The 14,129-nt window shown below is 39.8% G+C and overlaps 1 protein-coding gene across 1 annotated transcript; it reads left to right on the forward strand.

Moving 5' to 3' along the window:
* The first annotated feature begins 7,112 nt into the window (after window positions 1-7,112).
* On the forward strand, window positions 7,113-13,707 carry zpax4 (zona pellucida protein AX 4). Its single transcript, XM_039747013.1, has 23 exons — window positions 7,113-7,209; window positions 7,970-8,025; window positions 8,660-8,749; window positions 8,840-8,964; window positions 9,049-9,192; window positions 9,566-9,643; window positions 9,762-9,932; window positions 10,009-10,105; window positions 10,186-10,409; window positions 10,477-10,630; window positions 10,709-10,917; window positions 11,121-11,238; window positions 11,356-11,558; window positions 11,692-11,809; window positions 11,875-12,044; window positions 12,157-12,254; window positions 12,320-12,426; window positions 12,503-12,553; window positions 12,691-12,877; window positions 13,007-13,136; window positions 13,212-13,293; window positions 13,407-13,499; window positions 13,579-13,707. Exons 1-23 carry the CDS (start codon window positions 7,148-7,150, stop codon window positions 13,683-13,685), a joined length of 2,874 nt encoding a protein of 957 aa, XP_039602947.1. The 5' UTR covers window positions 7,113-7,147; the 3' UTR covers window positions 13,686-13,707.
* The last annotated feature ends 422 nt before the right edge of the window (window positions 13,708-14,129 follow it).

Consider the following 14,129-nt stretch of genomic DNA (forward strand, 5'->3'; position numbering starts at 1 on the left):
AACCATTCTGCGCACTTTACACAAGGAGATGCTGTATGCGAGAGTGATGCAGGGGAAGCCTTTTCTCCGCCCACAGCACAAACCGAGCCGCTTGAGGTATGCTCAAGCACATTTGGACAACCCAGCCTCATTTTGGAATAAGGTGCTGTGGACTGATGAAACTAAAATGGAGTTATTTGGGCATAACAAGGGGCGTTATGCATGGAGGAAAAAGAACACAGCATTCCAAGAAAAACACCTGCTACCTACCGTAAAATATGGTGGTGGTTCCATCATGCTGTGGGGCTGTGTGGCCAGTGCAGGGACTGGGAATCTTGTCAAAGTTGATGGATGCATGGATTCCACTCAGTATCAGCAGATTCTGGAGACCAATGTCCAGGAATCAGTGACAAAGCTGAAGCTGCGCCCGGGCTGGATCTTTCAACAAGACAACGACCCAAAACACTGCTCAAAATCCACTAAGGCATTCATGCAGAGGAACAAGTACAACGTTCTGGAATGGCCATCTCAGTTCCCAGACCTGAATATAATTGAAAATCTGTGGTGTGAGTTAAAGAGAGCTGTCCATGCTTGGAAGCCATCAAACCTGAATGAACTAGAGATGTTTTGTAAAGAGGAATGGTCCAAAATATCTTCAACCACAATCCAGACTCTCATTGGAACCTACAGGAAGCGTTTAGAGGCTGTAATTTCTGCAAAAGGCAGATCTACTAAATATTGATTTCATTTCTTTTTTGTGGTGCCCAAATTTATGCACCTGCCTGATTTTGTTTGAACAATTATTGCACACTTTCTGTAAATCCAATAAACTTCATTTCACTTCTCAAATATCACTGTGTGTGTCTCATATATGATATATTTAACTGACATTTTTTATCGTAACAACCAACGATTTATACAGGAAAATAATGACTATTAACAAGGTTGCCCAAACTTTTGCATCCCACTATAGATAGACAGAAGCATTATTAATCCCAAAGGAAATTACAAGATGGATTATCTGTGATTAGATAAACAAAGTGTAGCTGATTAGAATTTCACATACTTATCAGTTACAATTTGATAGTATAGGATGTCAGTCATTGGCACAGTATATTGTACATAGCATTATTGAATGTTAAACTGTCTATTAGACCAGCTCAGACAATATTTAGCAAACTAGGAATAAGATCACTTCAGTTGAGAGCTGTCACTTTATGGCTTGATGTCTGAGGGTAAAAACAACCTCACATAGCGTTCCTTGGAGTAAACTATTTTTCTCAGTCTGTTACTAAATGCATTCCTGCTTAGCCAAAATCTCATACTGGGTTGTCATTGCCCAGTATAGTCTTCAGCATCTTGAATGACCTCTGTTGTACAGCTTCTTCCAGTGAGTCCAGTCAAACTCCCAAGATTGAAGTAACATTCTGGATCACTTTATTTAATTAGTTGGTATCACCTTACTCTTTTTGATGCCCCACCCTGTATTTCCTGAGGTCTCCCACATTTTATGGGACAACTGTGCAGGCTGTAGTGGGAGTAGAGAGGTGGGGTAGGTCTCATTCAGTAGGTTAGGCTCTACCGTTTTTAGTGCCCATCATGAGTTGGACCAGTGAACATCGGGGCTTTGTTGTTGAAGCATATTATGACAACAACCATTCTGTGATAGTGATTCAGAGAGTATTCTGTACACGCATTGCGCTCGGTTGAAATGCATCTGTATCAGATTGGAAAAGATTTTTCTATGGATTTCTGACCTTCGGGCAACTGGGTCCACATTGAAAATAGAATCACCTGGCAGAGCTAGAATGCCAGAAAATATGGAAGCAGTAAGAGCATCCATTCAGCAATCGCCAAGGTGTTCCGCTCGTAAGCATGCCATGACACTGGGGATATGAAGTCAGAGTTTGAGGAGGATTCTGCATGCCAATTTAAAACTTTATCCTTACAAAATGATGTTGGTGCTAGAATTAAGTGAGAGAGATCATGCCAACCGTAGTGTCCTAAGTGTGGAATTTCTTGAACAGGTTCCCACTGCAGCTGTTCTTCTGAGTAACAATGAGGCTCACTTCCATATCAGTGGAGCCATAAACAAGCAAAAACTGTCGCCATTGTCTGATATGATTTTTAAATCCTATTAATACAAAGCTGTTTTTTATGTACTTTTCAGAAATATACACATTATTTTTTAGATAGCTTCGTTAATTTTTTTATACAACTTCAAAATATGGGAAAGTTTTATGCCCCACCCTGTAGAAGCGACTCTGCCCCCTCTTGTATACAGATGGCCTCTGTGTTTTTACTTCACTCAAGCCTGTTGGTCTAACACACCCTGAAGTATTTGTATGTCCTCACCACCTCCACATCTTCATGATTAATGAGAACCTGGGCAGAGTGGGCATGATCTTACTGAAGTCTAACTGACCTGTTCCCTGTAGGATCTAAATCAACACTGGCCAAGCCATACAGCTCTGATCTTTCCATTGCTAGATGCACTAGACCCATTTCTTCTTAGACCAAGAGCCTTGGTGTTATTTTGGATAACACTTTTTCTTTTACTGCTCAATAAATAATTTCCTGGATTGCATTTCTCCATTTGAGAAACATCTCTAGACTACATCCAGCTTTAGCAGAACACAGCACAGAACGTCTAATCAATGGATTGGTTACATCTTGCATTGACTATTGCAATATTGTTTTGGCTGGCATTCCCAATAAAGTCTTCATTGACTTCATTTCATCCACAATTCAGCAGCATAGATTGTGACATCTTCTAAGTTCACTGAAAATGTCACATTTCTATTCTTTCATCTTCATTGGCTTCCTGTGTCCCATCAGCCACACTTTAAATTTACTGTTAACATTTAAATCCCATCATTATCTTGTTAAATCCAGATACAGTATCTTTCAGATCTCCTTCAGACTTAAATTACCCACAGTCCCTACAATCTTCATCATCAGGATTACTTTCTGGCTCACACCATAACCTACAAACTATTGATACCAGGGTGATGTCTTACACTGCACCCAAACTCTGGAATTCACTTCTACCTCATGTTCATTCACTGGATTTTATAACAAAATTCAAAACTTAGGTTAAAGCTCATTTTTTAAGTTGTCTCATGGACTTTGAATTTGTTTTTATTCTTAGAGTTACTGTTTTATATTACTGTGTTTAAGCTTTGTAAGGTGACCTGCAGTGTCATGAAAGGAACCACCAAATAACATGTATTATTATTATTATTCATCCATGTTAAAATCACTTATCAAGTTCAAGGCTGTCTGTGTAACCTGGGAACATTGGGAACAGTCATAGAATGGGTGCCAGTCTATTACTGGGAAACTTCATATTCCTACTCACTGCCTCAGACATGCTTCCTTAGGAGACTGCATTCCTTTAATGTATAGTAGAAAGTGAGATTCACAACTTCTATAACTCTCTGATGGCCAGTGTGATTTTTTTATGCTGTGGTGTGCTGTGCTGATAGAATTACTTCAAGAGAGGCCTACCAAACTAACAAGCTAATTAAAAGGACAGGCTCAGTTACAGGGTGCATTCTGGACCCCTGGAGAAAAGGAAAGAAAAGAAACCAAAACTGAGTGCCATTATCAATAATATTGCACATCCTCTATCTGGCAAACAAACACTGAGGACTTCCCACCAATGAATTATTCAGCTTAAGTTTGTCAACAAAGGCTACTGGGGCTCCTTTATACCAATAGCAATACACCTCACTGGGACTGGGACTGTTCTTCTTACCCTAGGCAAGTAAAAAGTTTTCTTTCTTTCTTTCATACTTATTGAACTTCTGTAATAAGTAATATTTCCTCCTTGAGGCAAACAAAATACTATCTATCTATCTATCTATCTATCTATCTATCTATCTATCTATCTATCTATCTATCTATCTATCTATCTATCTATCCATCTATCTATCTGCATGGTTGGCCATGTTTTAAAACTGGTGAAGATAAATAACTACCAAAAATATCCAAGGTTTGAAAAGCAGCAGAGCTGAGGAAAGGGCATACTCAGAGCAATTTAAGTAAGTATAAAATCTGATCACTTCTTCTAATATTCATGTTACATAAAATGTACTTTGATTTAGAATAGGAGTGATTATGTCATAGGACCATCATACCAAGTAAAATCTGTTTCATTCCTCAGAGAGGTTTGATGCTTCAAAAGCCAGATTTGAAAATGTGAGCTTTTCAGGTCTTGTAGAATAATTGCAGAAGAGCTACATTTTACAACAAGACTATAAATGGGAATCCGTTGTATATACAGTACTTCTGGATGCACTATGTGTCAGGCAGTGAGTATGGTGCTGTCTTAACTTGCACAAAAAATATTGACTGCTTTAGGGCTCAGTTAAGCATGTGATTGCACATTTTCTGCATGGAGATGATCAAGCTTAAGCAATGTAATTCCCATCTTCAAAAATGGATATCAACCTGACATTAGGAAACTAGTTGGCCAAATACAAACACAGTCTTTACAATAGGTAAGACTTAAGTGTTTTGAATTTTGTATGGCGTTTTATTAAATGCACTTCAAAGGACTTTGCATAAGCAAACTATGTCATAAACATTGACTTTTCATTAAGTAAAATATTTTTATTTGATAAGCTTATTTGGTAAGTTTTTTTTTTAGATTTACAGATGAATGAATAAACTGCCTGCGGTGGGCTGGCGCCCTGCTCGGGGTTTGTTTCCTACCTTGCGCCCTGTGTTGGCTGGGATTGACTCCGGCAGACCCCCGTGACCCTGTAGTTGGGATATAGCGGGTTGGATAATGGATGGATGGATGGATGAATAAACTGCAGAAGACAGACAAGAAGGATTGGTAAAACACATCTTAATTATATTACATTTAATTTTTCTGTGCAACAATGGAAGTACATTACTGTTTTCAAATGTAACATGCATATTTTTTTCATTATACACTCTTAAAAATAAAGTTGCCAGAGTGATTCTTCAGAGAAATGCCTTAGGGGAACCATTATTGGTTCCCAAAAGACCCATCCACATGAAGGTTCCAGAAAGCATGTTTATTTATTTAGATCAATAAAAAGGCTCCATAAATAACCACAACTTGGTAAGAGAGTTGTGAAATACCAGTGGGTCATGATTTTAAAAAGACTCTTGCTACATACAATAACATATGGTATGTTCAGGTTTTATTAGTGCCCTTCAAGGCAGTCTACCATACATTCTTAAAAATCCTGGATCTTTAATTGCTGTTAATGCTACCTTGTTGAACTATTGATTGACCAAACTCCATTTCATTCCAGGAAGGGTTCTCTACATTTGAAGTTGGTTCTTTGTGCTTTGAAAAACATCCAAATACAGAGAAGGAACCTGAAATCTTTAATGTATGGAGAGGCTGCAGGACACTAACAGATTAAGAAAACCTGCAGATTTAAACTGTGTTACTGGACATATGCATCAAGAGTCCTTTTAAAATCATGATCCATTGGTATTTCACAACTCTCTTACCATCTTTATATTATTATTTACTGTATGGAGCCTATTACAGATCTAAATAAAAGTTCCATATGGAAGGTTCATGTGAATGGGTCTTTTTGCAGCCAAAAATGGTTCCTTCATGGCTTCGCTCTGAAGAGGTTCTCTAGCACCTTTTGTTTCTGTGTACATTAAAGATTTCATTTTATTCTGTATATTAGGAACTTTTTCAAAGCATAAAGCAGAAACTTCATATGCGAAGAACCCGTCCCAAAGTAAAATGGTGCTTTGTCAAGTTATAGTTCTACAAACCATATAACCCAGTAAAGAACAATAAAGTCTATTAAAGAGTGTATAAAGACATTTAAAGGAGCAAAATAGGATTGGATAATAAAGGTGTACAGTAATTTAGAGAAAAGTTTGAAATAGTTTTATAGTTTCAAAATACATTTTTTCTTTACTATTATTTTCAGCTAAAGGTTATATAATTAAAAAAATCTTATCTAATGATTTGTTATAATTACAAGATAAATCTCAGCTTTTCAACTTTTAGCAAAGTTCCAATTATTACATTATTCTTCTGAATTTTGGATTTTTATTAAACTTGACTACTTATGCAAAGAAAAGGTTTTTAATAATTGGACGAGGTTTGCAACCTTGCATCACTTCATTTTCAAGTCACCATTCCAAAGCACAAGTGATTTATCAACAACAACATTCTGTGCACTTATGGAAATTGTAGAGAAACTTTATTAATGAATGAAACATTTGCATTATTTTCAAAAAGGGTTCTCATTACTGTGCAAAGTGATAGGATAACACCATAAAAGTAAGTTAGTATGTTATTCTGTTCTACAGAAGGTGCTTCAGGTAAAGGTTTTGTCGACAGGTATATTTAATCTTCAAGGTGTACAGTTATGAATGGAAGCCCTTTTCTGTTAAGCTTAAATATGCAGTAAATGCAGGAAAACCCGCAGCTCGTCATAACTGCCTTGAACTAGGTTACAGCATATGTTGCTGGATATTTTGAGCTTAGTCACCGTTACATCTAACATTGTCACCTATGAACGGACTGAAATTCAGTAATGGATCATTTGTACACAGCTCCTCGCGATCTAGTGAAAAGCTTCCATTCTACTCGTGAAAAGGCAGCTTTGAACGTTGCCTAAGAGTCTTGTCGCACCCCGTAAACTCAAATGTCTCGTCCTAATTTACCGTTTGAGCGAGATCATCGCAATCGTACACTTCCGTCATTTAATTTGAAACCAAAGCTGGTCTCGAGAAGAGTAGGAAACCAATCTGTGATTGATTCATTAGCTTCTTTATCTCTGAACAATAGGGACCAATTTCGACCTTCTGGTCAAAATACAGCGCCGGGAGCCGCTCTTCACACAGGTGGGAGCGGGTGGACCCCCACAGTAAAGAATCCATAGTTAAATCAACTGTTTCAGTGTTAAAGTAATCCTAAATAACGTGTACATGGATACGTTATTTTTATTGATACACTTTAGTGTTAACTTAAGGATTTTGCCTTGCGGTCTGTTACTCTAGCGGACTGCACGCGGAACTCATTGTTCAATTAGCTTGACAGTCGATGCGTTGCAGAAGGTGATACCTGGTTGGCGGCTAGCAAATCTAGGGGAGCTTAAAATGCTGGACTGGAGTGTAGACTAGTATGTCTCTCGATTGATCAGTAAGAGAGATGGTAGTTGTACGGTGGCAGTCGCGGATGAGTGGCATAATGGTGATTAAGCGCCTCATAGGGTAAGGTTTTTTTTTTCCCTTCTCCTCCTTCGCTTTTCCTTTTTAATAACTATCTTCCAATTGAGTCGCTAGTTTTAGTATGTTGAACGTAAAAATATAACTAAAGGTTAGTGCACGTAGCAGTAAACTGCTTTCTGCAATGGTGTGTGCGTATTTGGGGATGGAAATCGTTTACTTGAATGATCAACGACTTCAAATACTGTCAAACTGAGCTGCCAGCTTCAACTTGGTCGGTCTCGGAAGAGAAGGAGGTGATGGCTGTTAAATAGTTGCTTATCACCGTATAGCACCAAATGCTGGTTCTCGATAGCAGCTATGATTTCAGTATCCCTGAGGAACTGCAACAAGTGGCTTGTCTTTACGCTGCTTCTACGATTAACTAACATCTTAAAGCTGTGTTTTCTTCTCGTTGAAAAAATATCAACCATGTGGTGAATCCTAATGGGGCAAGAGACCTATTGCAGGACTGCGCCGACACTCAAACTGACTGTAGTTGGTAGAGCCTCAAACAGCCCAGACCATGGCTTTGACCTAAGAGGTCTGAAATGGCTGCAACAGCACTTCTGGATTCCCTAATATTCGTTTCTGAGCAGTTAAGTCTCTCCCGGGCACAGGCAAACCAGATCCTTAAAGCTTTTATGGGCATGCATAACGCTCAGGTGGAGGCTTGGATTGCTTGCCACACTAAAGTGGGGACTTCTGTTAAGTCACCATAAAACAGTTATTACATGTTTCTAACTTTTTTTTTTTTTAAATAAAGCATCACTTTGCTGATGGCATTTTTGCCTGCAGGGATCAAGACTGATTTGCCCCTAAGTAAGTACATAGACAAATCTAATCATGCAATGGGAAACATTTGTGGGGTGATTAGTAATGTGGCAACAATAGTTTTCACTTAAACACTGACAAAGTAGCTGTCCTACCAAGATTGGTTGGCTTAAAGCTGTCAGTGTAGCTTGCTGGTTGTAATTTACAGTGCACCATCTCATTTTTTTTTAATGAGATTCCATACTTTTGCTCTTAAGCATGTTGTGAAGGTTACCTCAACCAGAGGTCAGTTATCCTTTTTATAGGATTGCTGTAATTGTTTCCATGACAATGCATTTCCCAGTATGAGTAGAAGGGAGGCCTAATTTCACTTGAGTGAAGTAAAGACTATAGCTGGATGTGTTTGAACATGAAGGCTCTATGACCAGTGAGCCACAGCAAGAGTTTTGTGACAAGGTTCCACATCAAAGCATTCACACTTTTCTTTGTATTCCAACTTGGGCTGGCTTTATTTTGTCATTTGCCCAGTGATTTTGTGTTTGGGAGCCAAATCTGGGCCTGCATTTTGGTTCTAGACCTAGATCTTGCACTTTAAAAGTGTGATCAAAACAAAATTGCTGGCTTTAACAAATGGTTGACCAATTGTTACAATTTCCTTTCCAATGTAATGTTCTGTTCACAGGGACCTCCACAACAGAATGCAGAGACCATTACTTCTGGATGAGTGCAGCCTATAACCTAAATGGTGCCACCTATAGATTTGATGTCCTAGGTAAGAAGCTCAATCTGTGCTAGGGAAGCTATAGATACTAAGTGTCCTGATTGGTTTTTAAATTTTTTTTTAAATGCCTTGCCTTTCTAGACAATGGAGGCATTTATCCTCTGACTGAGACATACGCTTCACAGTGCGGCTTTACTTATGGCATTGACTTTTCTGGTAACATTACATTCCGGGCCTCCTTCCTTGCCTGTCATGTTTTAAACAATGTAAGTATAATCTGGCATAGATTTTTTGGCATAGATGCTCTGCTCAACATGAGTGCATTCTGATTCTCTGCATTCTTCTTCTAGAATGATCTGTCATTTTCCCTGCAATTCCGGCTTGTAGTAATTGACCAGCTTAATGGGGAGACTGATTACCCATTTTCAATGTTCTGCCAGCTCCTCTCTCCATGGCAGCCACGTGAGATAGTGTGTGAGGAAAATTACATGGAGGTAAAGTGTACAAGTTGGCCGTTTACTAGGACACCACAGGGCTTTGGGTAGCACTGCCTATGGCTAATTTTGTCTAATTGGCTAGAATCTACAGCATTACTCCTATGGCTCTGATTATTCAGGGAGTAGTTCTTGGGTTGGACATGCCAAGATACCAGTTTAGCTTGTAACCAGTTTCAGCAACTGCCACTCAATCTGGGATACCTTTGTTACAGACCTAGGACTAGCAATGGATTACTTGCAGCAAGACCTTGCCATAATCAATAGGGTTTATGCCCAAAAAGCCTAGAAACCAAATTTAACAATGAGAAATGCCTACTTCTATTGGAGACCAAGATGAATTTTATAGCTAGCTCTACCCATTGCTTCACAGGTTTCGGTAAGAAAAAATGTGCCAGTAATTGGTCAGGAAGGAAAAAGTGCAGAAGACTGGGAAATTGCCTTGCCTTTGGTAAGTAGTTGGAGGTAACAGGTTTTGGGGGTGGGAAGTATTGTCCTAACCATTTACTGCTATACTTCTACCTACACTTCCTGCCTCATATCTATGATAACCCTCAACCTTTTGGTAGGTTGACTCTGCAGACATGATGGTATGGCAGATTATATTTCACAAGGTTAACCAGCCAATGAAAATCATGACAACAGTTGCTGCCCTTGATCTTGGCTATTTGGTCAACTCTACTTTTTCCAGAGTTGTTCTGAGAGCTCCATATTCATTGACTGAATCTGACCTAATTGAGGTACATTCCAAAGACAAATTCACATGGCTAGAACTAGCAGGCCAAGATGCTTTGAGCTAACAAACTTCTTTTACAGTTGGATAACATTGAAGTGGAGGTGGTCAGAGGCACTGTCCTATACAAGCAGAGATGGATGCTGCTACTTGTGGATACCTCTACTGCCTGTAGCAAATGTAACCACTATACCCTATCCTAATGCCATTGCCAACCTAAATCTGTAACAGATCATGTAACCAAAGCTTTTCTCTTTCAGATCATGCAGACTTCACTAATGACAACCTGGTGTGGCTTACTCCTCGAATTATGGACCCTCTGGTTCTCCATGTCTCAATGTTCACAGATATGTCTCTACAGATGGGTATTGATGGCAAAGTGTTGGACAGCCTTACCATACAGAGTCGTGGCTATCTGCTGACCAATGAGAGTGCTGTAGTGAACATCACTATACCTTATGGGTCACCTGGGGGTTACACACAGGTGATTTCATAACTTCTCTAATTCTAGTTGACTCTAATGGTAGCTAACACATCTCCTTGCTTTTCAGAGCCATGTTATTAACAACCAGTACAACCAGAGATATTCAATAAATGTGTACCTTGTACATGTGTGGGCGGATGACATGTGGGACTCAACCAGACATGCCTCCTTCATTCCTCTGCAGACACCCTATATTCCTCAGACTCCCTTTGTCCTTAATGGTAAGTGCAGATAAGACTGTGGGCTTAAAGATGAACTATTGAATGGTAATGACTAATTCTAGTACATTTCTCTGGCAGAGACTGGACCTCATGACACAGCCTTCACAGTTTACTGTGGTGTATTCAATTCAGATGTGACCCTATGGAACCTGACTGTTGGTGGCCAGACACTAAGTGTACCCCAAGCCCTTGATAGGGGTTTTGAAATTTCAGAAATTAAATATGCAAATGGTACACATGGCTATATTGTAAAGATTAACTTCATTGACCCTCTAATTTATGCAGAGGTAAGACAAAGCAGGTTATCAATGCCCTAATAGGGAGTGCCTGTAAAGTTGCATCTTGTGCTTAACCAGGTTGCTACTGCCAACCTATAGTGAATTTTCTAGGTATGTAATTCCCTCAATCACATGTGACTTCATTCAAAATAAGAATGAACTAAGCTGGAGGGGTTTTGAGTGTTTAACACTGGACTTTGTTCACTTTCTAGTATGTTGGAGAGGGTGTAAGGCAGTACACGCTGAAGATAAACTACACGATGAGCATCGTACCACAAATTGAGCTTTATTACATCCCTGCAACTATTGTGCACCTTGTCTTTGATGTTGGTAAGTGACCAAGTGGGTTGTCACTCTGCCACCTAAAGTCCAATGTGGTCAGTATAGAACCAAGCCTCTTCATGGCTTTTGACAAGCCATGTTAAATCTACCTATTCTTGGTTTTAGTCTATCCCAATTCCACTGGTGCTTGCACACCTTCTGGCTTCATTTTTGAATCTTCTGGTGGGAATCTAAACACTCAGTGGGCCTATTATGTTGGAAACCATGAATTGACAGAGGAGCTGGCTATAGCCTGGGGCTATAACCTAACCATGGATCCAAACTTGCATCTTGAAGTGCCACTCCTCAGTCCTGGAGTTGTCTATGAGGTATGCCTTGCACAAGTTAGTAAAGACTTATTGGCAAAGTTAAGGCCAAATGTGCATCTAGACTGTTAGTGACAAATGTCCTTTAAAGCTAGCACTGGCAACTTGTCTCAATCCTTAAATCTCTTTTCCCTAGGATATCTCTTTGCGGGGTATTGTTGCTCAATTTGTGTTAAGTTTAGTGGATGTGGCCACTCTAACTGTGGAAAGTGTGATCCTCAAACGTTGCTGGTTTCCACCAGAGGAATTGCTAGGTAAGATTTGTGTGGGAGTGTGTGTGGGTTTTTTTTTGTTCCACTAATGCACTTTCTTTTGGCAGTCTGCATGCCTGATGGCACAATAACTGTTGTAGCTGTTATAATGTCTACAATTCCAAGAGTAGACACCAGCAAAATGTCCCTTCTGGACAGGACCTGCTTGCCTACTGAGGTGAATGAAACTTATGCTGTGTTCAGCTTTTCAGCAAACACCTGTGGGACCAGAGTAAAGGTAAGTTATCTAGGCAAAATGGAACAGGTTGCCTGTGCAATTTGATAACTTGAATGATTGCAAATGTAAGCATCTGACAAAGATCCTGACTCCTAATCTACTATTGCCACAGATTAAGAATGGTTACTTGATCTATGAGAATGAGGTGATTTACAACCGGGAACTTTTTCCTGTAAACTTTCCAGTCATCACCAGGGATTCTGATTACAGGTACTAGAAGATAACTGTCCAATCTAAGTTATGGACACAACTGAAATTTATTCCCCTCTTGACAGGCTCACAGTCCGTTGCCTTTATCCAATTAATGATACCCTAAAAATCTATGCAAAGGGAGTGCCACCCTCAAGAATCAGATCAGCTATGAAATTTGGCACCTATTCTGGTAAGTAAACTCTATGGCTTTAAATGTTTTGCTGTGTGAAGCAAAAACTTATTTTTTTTTTTCCTTTCTACTGCAGGACCTAAAAGAACCAGAGACATCATCAACATGAAATCTCGTATAGCAAAGGGTAAGGTTGTAAGAGTAACCATGAGGTGGAACACTGAATGGCTTGTAACAATTCATGGTTTTTACTTGGGTGGTGTGATCTACAAGTCGGCTTGACTTAAACATGCAGTGCTTTTACATCAATGACTTATCTCCCAGATGTGACCTTCACAAAGTTCTACTCTGACTTGGAGTTCCCTGTGACACGGGCGCCAGTAGAGCCTCTGTTTCTTGAGACCGAGCTACTTCACAGCAACCCAGCTGAGCATCTTGTACTGAAAGACTGTTGGGCTACAGAAACGGCAGAACTAGATGCCAGGCCTCAATGGGATCTGGTCACTGATGGGTAAGGGCCATTTATCCAGTTTGTAGGCCTTTGCATTGGCAAGCATTTGGATAGTGCTGGCTAGACACCATTAACCAGAACCCTTTCAAACTGGCATTGTCTGACTCTCTGGTAATGCCTTGATTTCAGGTGCCAAGTTTCTGATAAGTCCTATGCAGTAAAGTTGCTCCCTGTGACTACAAATGGGGCCAGGAATCCTCACCACATCAAGAGATTTGTGATCAATATACTGGAAGGGCCAAGCCCCCTTTGGGAGCAGGTAGGCTAAAATGACACTCCAAATACCAGTGCTGTTTCTACACATCTCTGCCTTTCACTTGTCTGTTCCTTGCAGATCTACATTCATTGTTCAGCTGTAATTTGTGATGGTCACCTGAGTGCATGTGATGACCTCTGCATTTCTGAAGACCGTACTGGTAAGAACTGGTTGGGTGTCATTTTGCTGTCATCCCTGCTTCTAGTGGACCACTTGCTCTTAAAGGTAGTGGCCATCTAGAATGGGTCTTCATGGACTTTTTTTTTTGTTTAGTTCGTAGCCTTCAGACACTTGGACAGCAAAAAGGGTATGTTTCAGCTGGACCAATCCACATTGGCAACATGAAACCTGGCAATGTGAAAATGGGTAAGTTCAAAATCTCTATGGTGGCAAATTGCTTTGCTTGAGTGCAATCGACCAAAGATTTTAATGGCTTCCTATTCAGTTTCAGGGAACACCTATAAACAAATGCCAGTACTGGGATTTGTTGCTGCCATGCTTGGAGTGATGCTGATCATATTTGTAATTATTGCTGTTAAAGTTAAATGTTAATAAAGAGATTTTTGTCTTAATACCTGGCTTTTCATGGTGTAATACTTGCAACAACAAGTGAACTCTGGTTCAAGTAACATGGGCAACTAGGGATGCTTCTACAATGGCCTTGTCTCCTAAAAGGACTTTTCCTAAACTGATAAGTAGTTAATGGCACAGGTCCTAATTCATCTCTTTACAGCCAGAGACCCAAGTCTTGTAGAGTAGGGTGGTGGGCCAGTTAAGGCTCAAAGGTATCATCTTAACCAGTTGCATTAGCAGTGGGTTTTCTTCACAAGAGCAGCAAAACTTGCTGAAACGCCACTTAATGTGGGTTTTTAGCTGTGCTTGTTAGCTGGTTCACAGATTTGTTCAGGCATCTGACAAGTGTTCTGGTGTGATCTGCTGGACAATGGTAGAAGCCCTTAACATCCCAGTCTTGCTGGGTGTCTAACGTGATTTAGA

This window comes from Polypterus senegalus, chromosome 3, assembly GCF_016835505.1.
Source record: "Polypterus senegalus isolate Bchr_013 chromosome 3, ASM1683550v1, whole genome shotgun sequence".
In the NCBI taxonomy this organism is placed as follows: domain Eukaryota; kingdom Metazoa; phylum Chordata; class Cladistia; order Polypteriformes; family Polypteridae; genus Polypterus; species Polypterus senegalus.

Bases quoted from the DNA above. Each gene is read 5' to 3' on its own strand.
- zpax4 (XM_039747013.1), top strand. From the start codon at position 7,148: ATGGTAGTTGTACGGTGGCAGTCGCGGATGAGTGGCATAATGGTGATT. The intron at 8,750-8,839 runs GTAAGAAGCTCA...TTGCCTTTCTAG, and splicing joins CTATAGATTTGATGTCCTAG to ACAATGGAGGCATTTATCCT. The intron at 8,965-9,048 runs GTAAGTATAATC...TTCTTCTTCTAG, and splicing joins CCTGTCATGTTTTAAACAAT to AATGATCTGTCATTTTCCCT.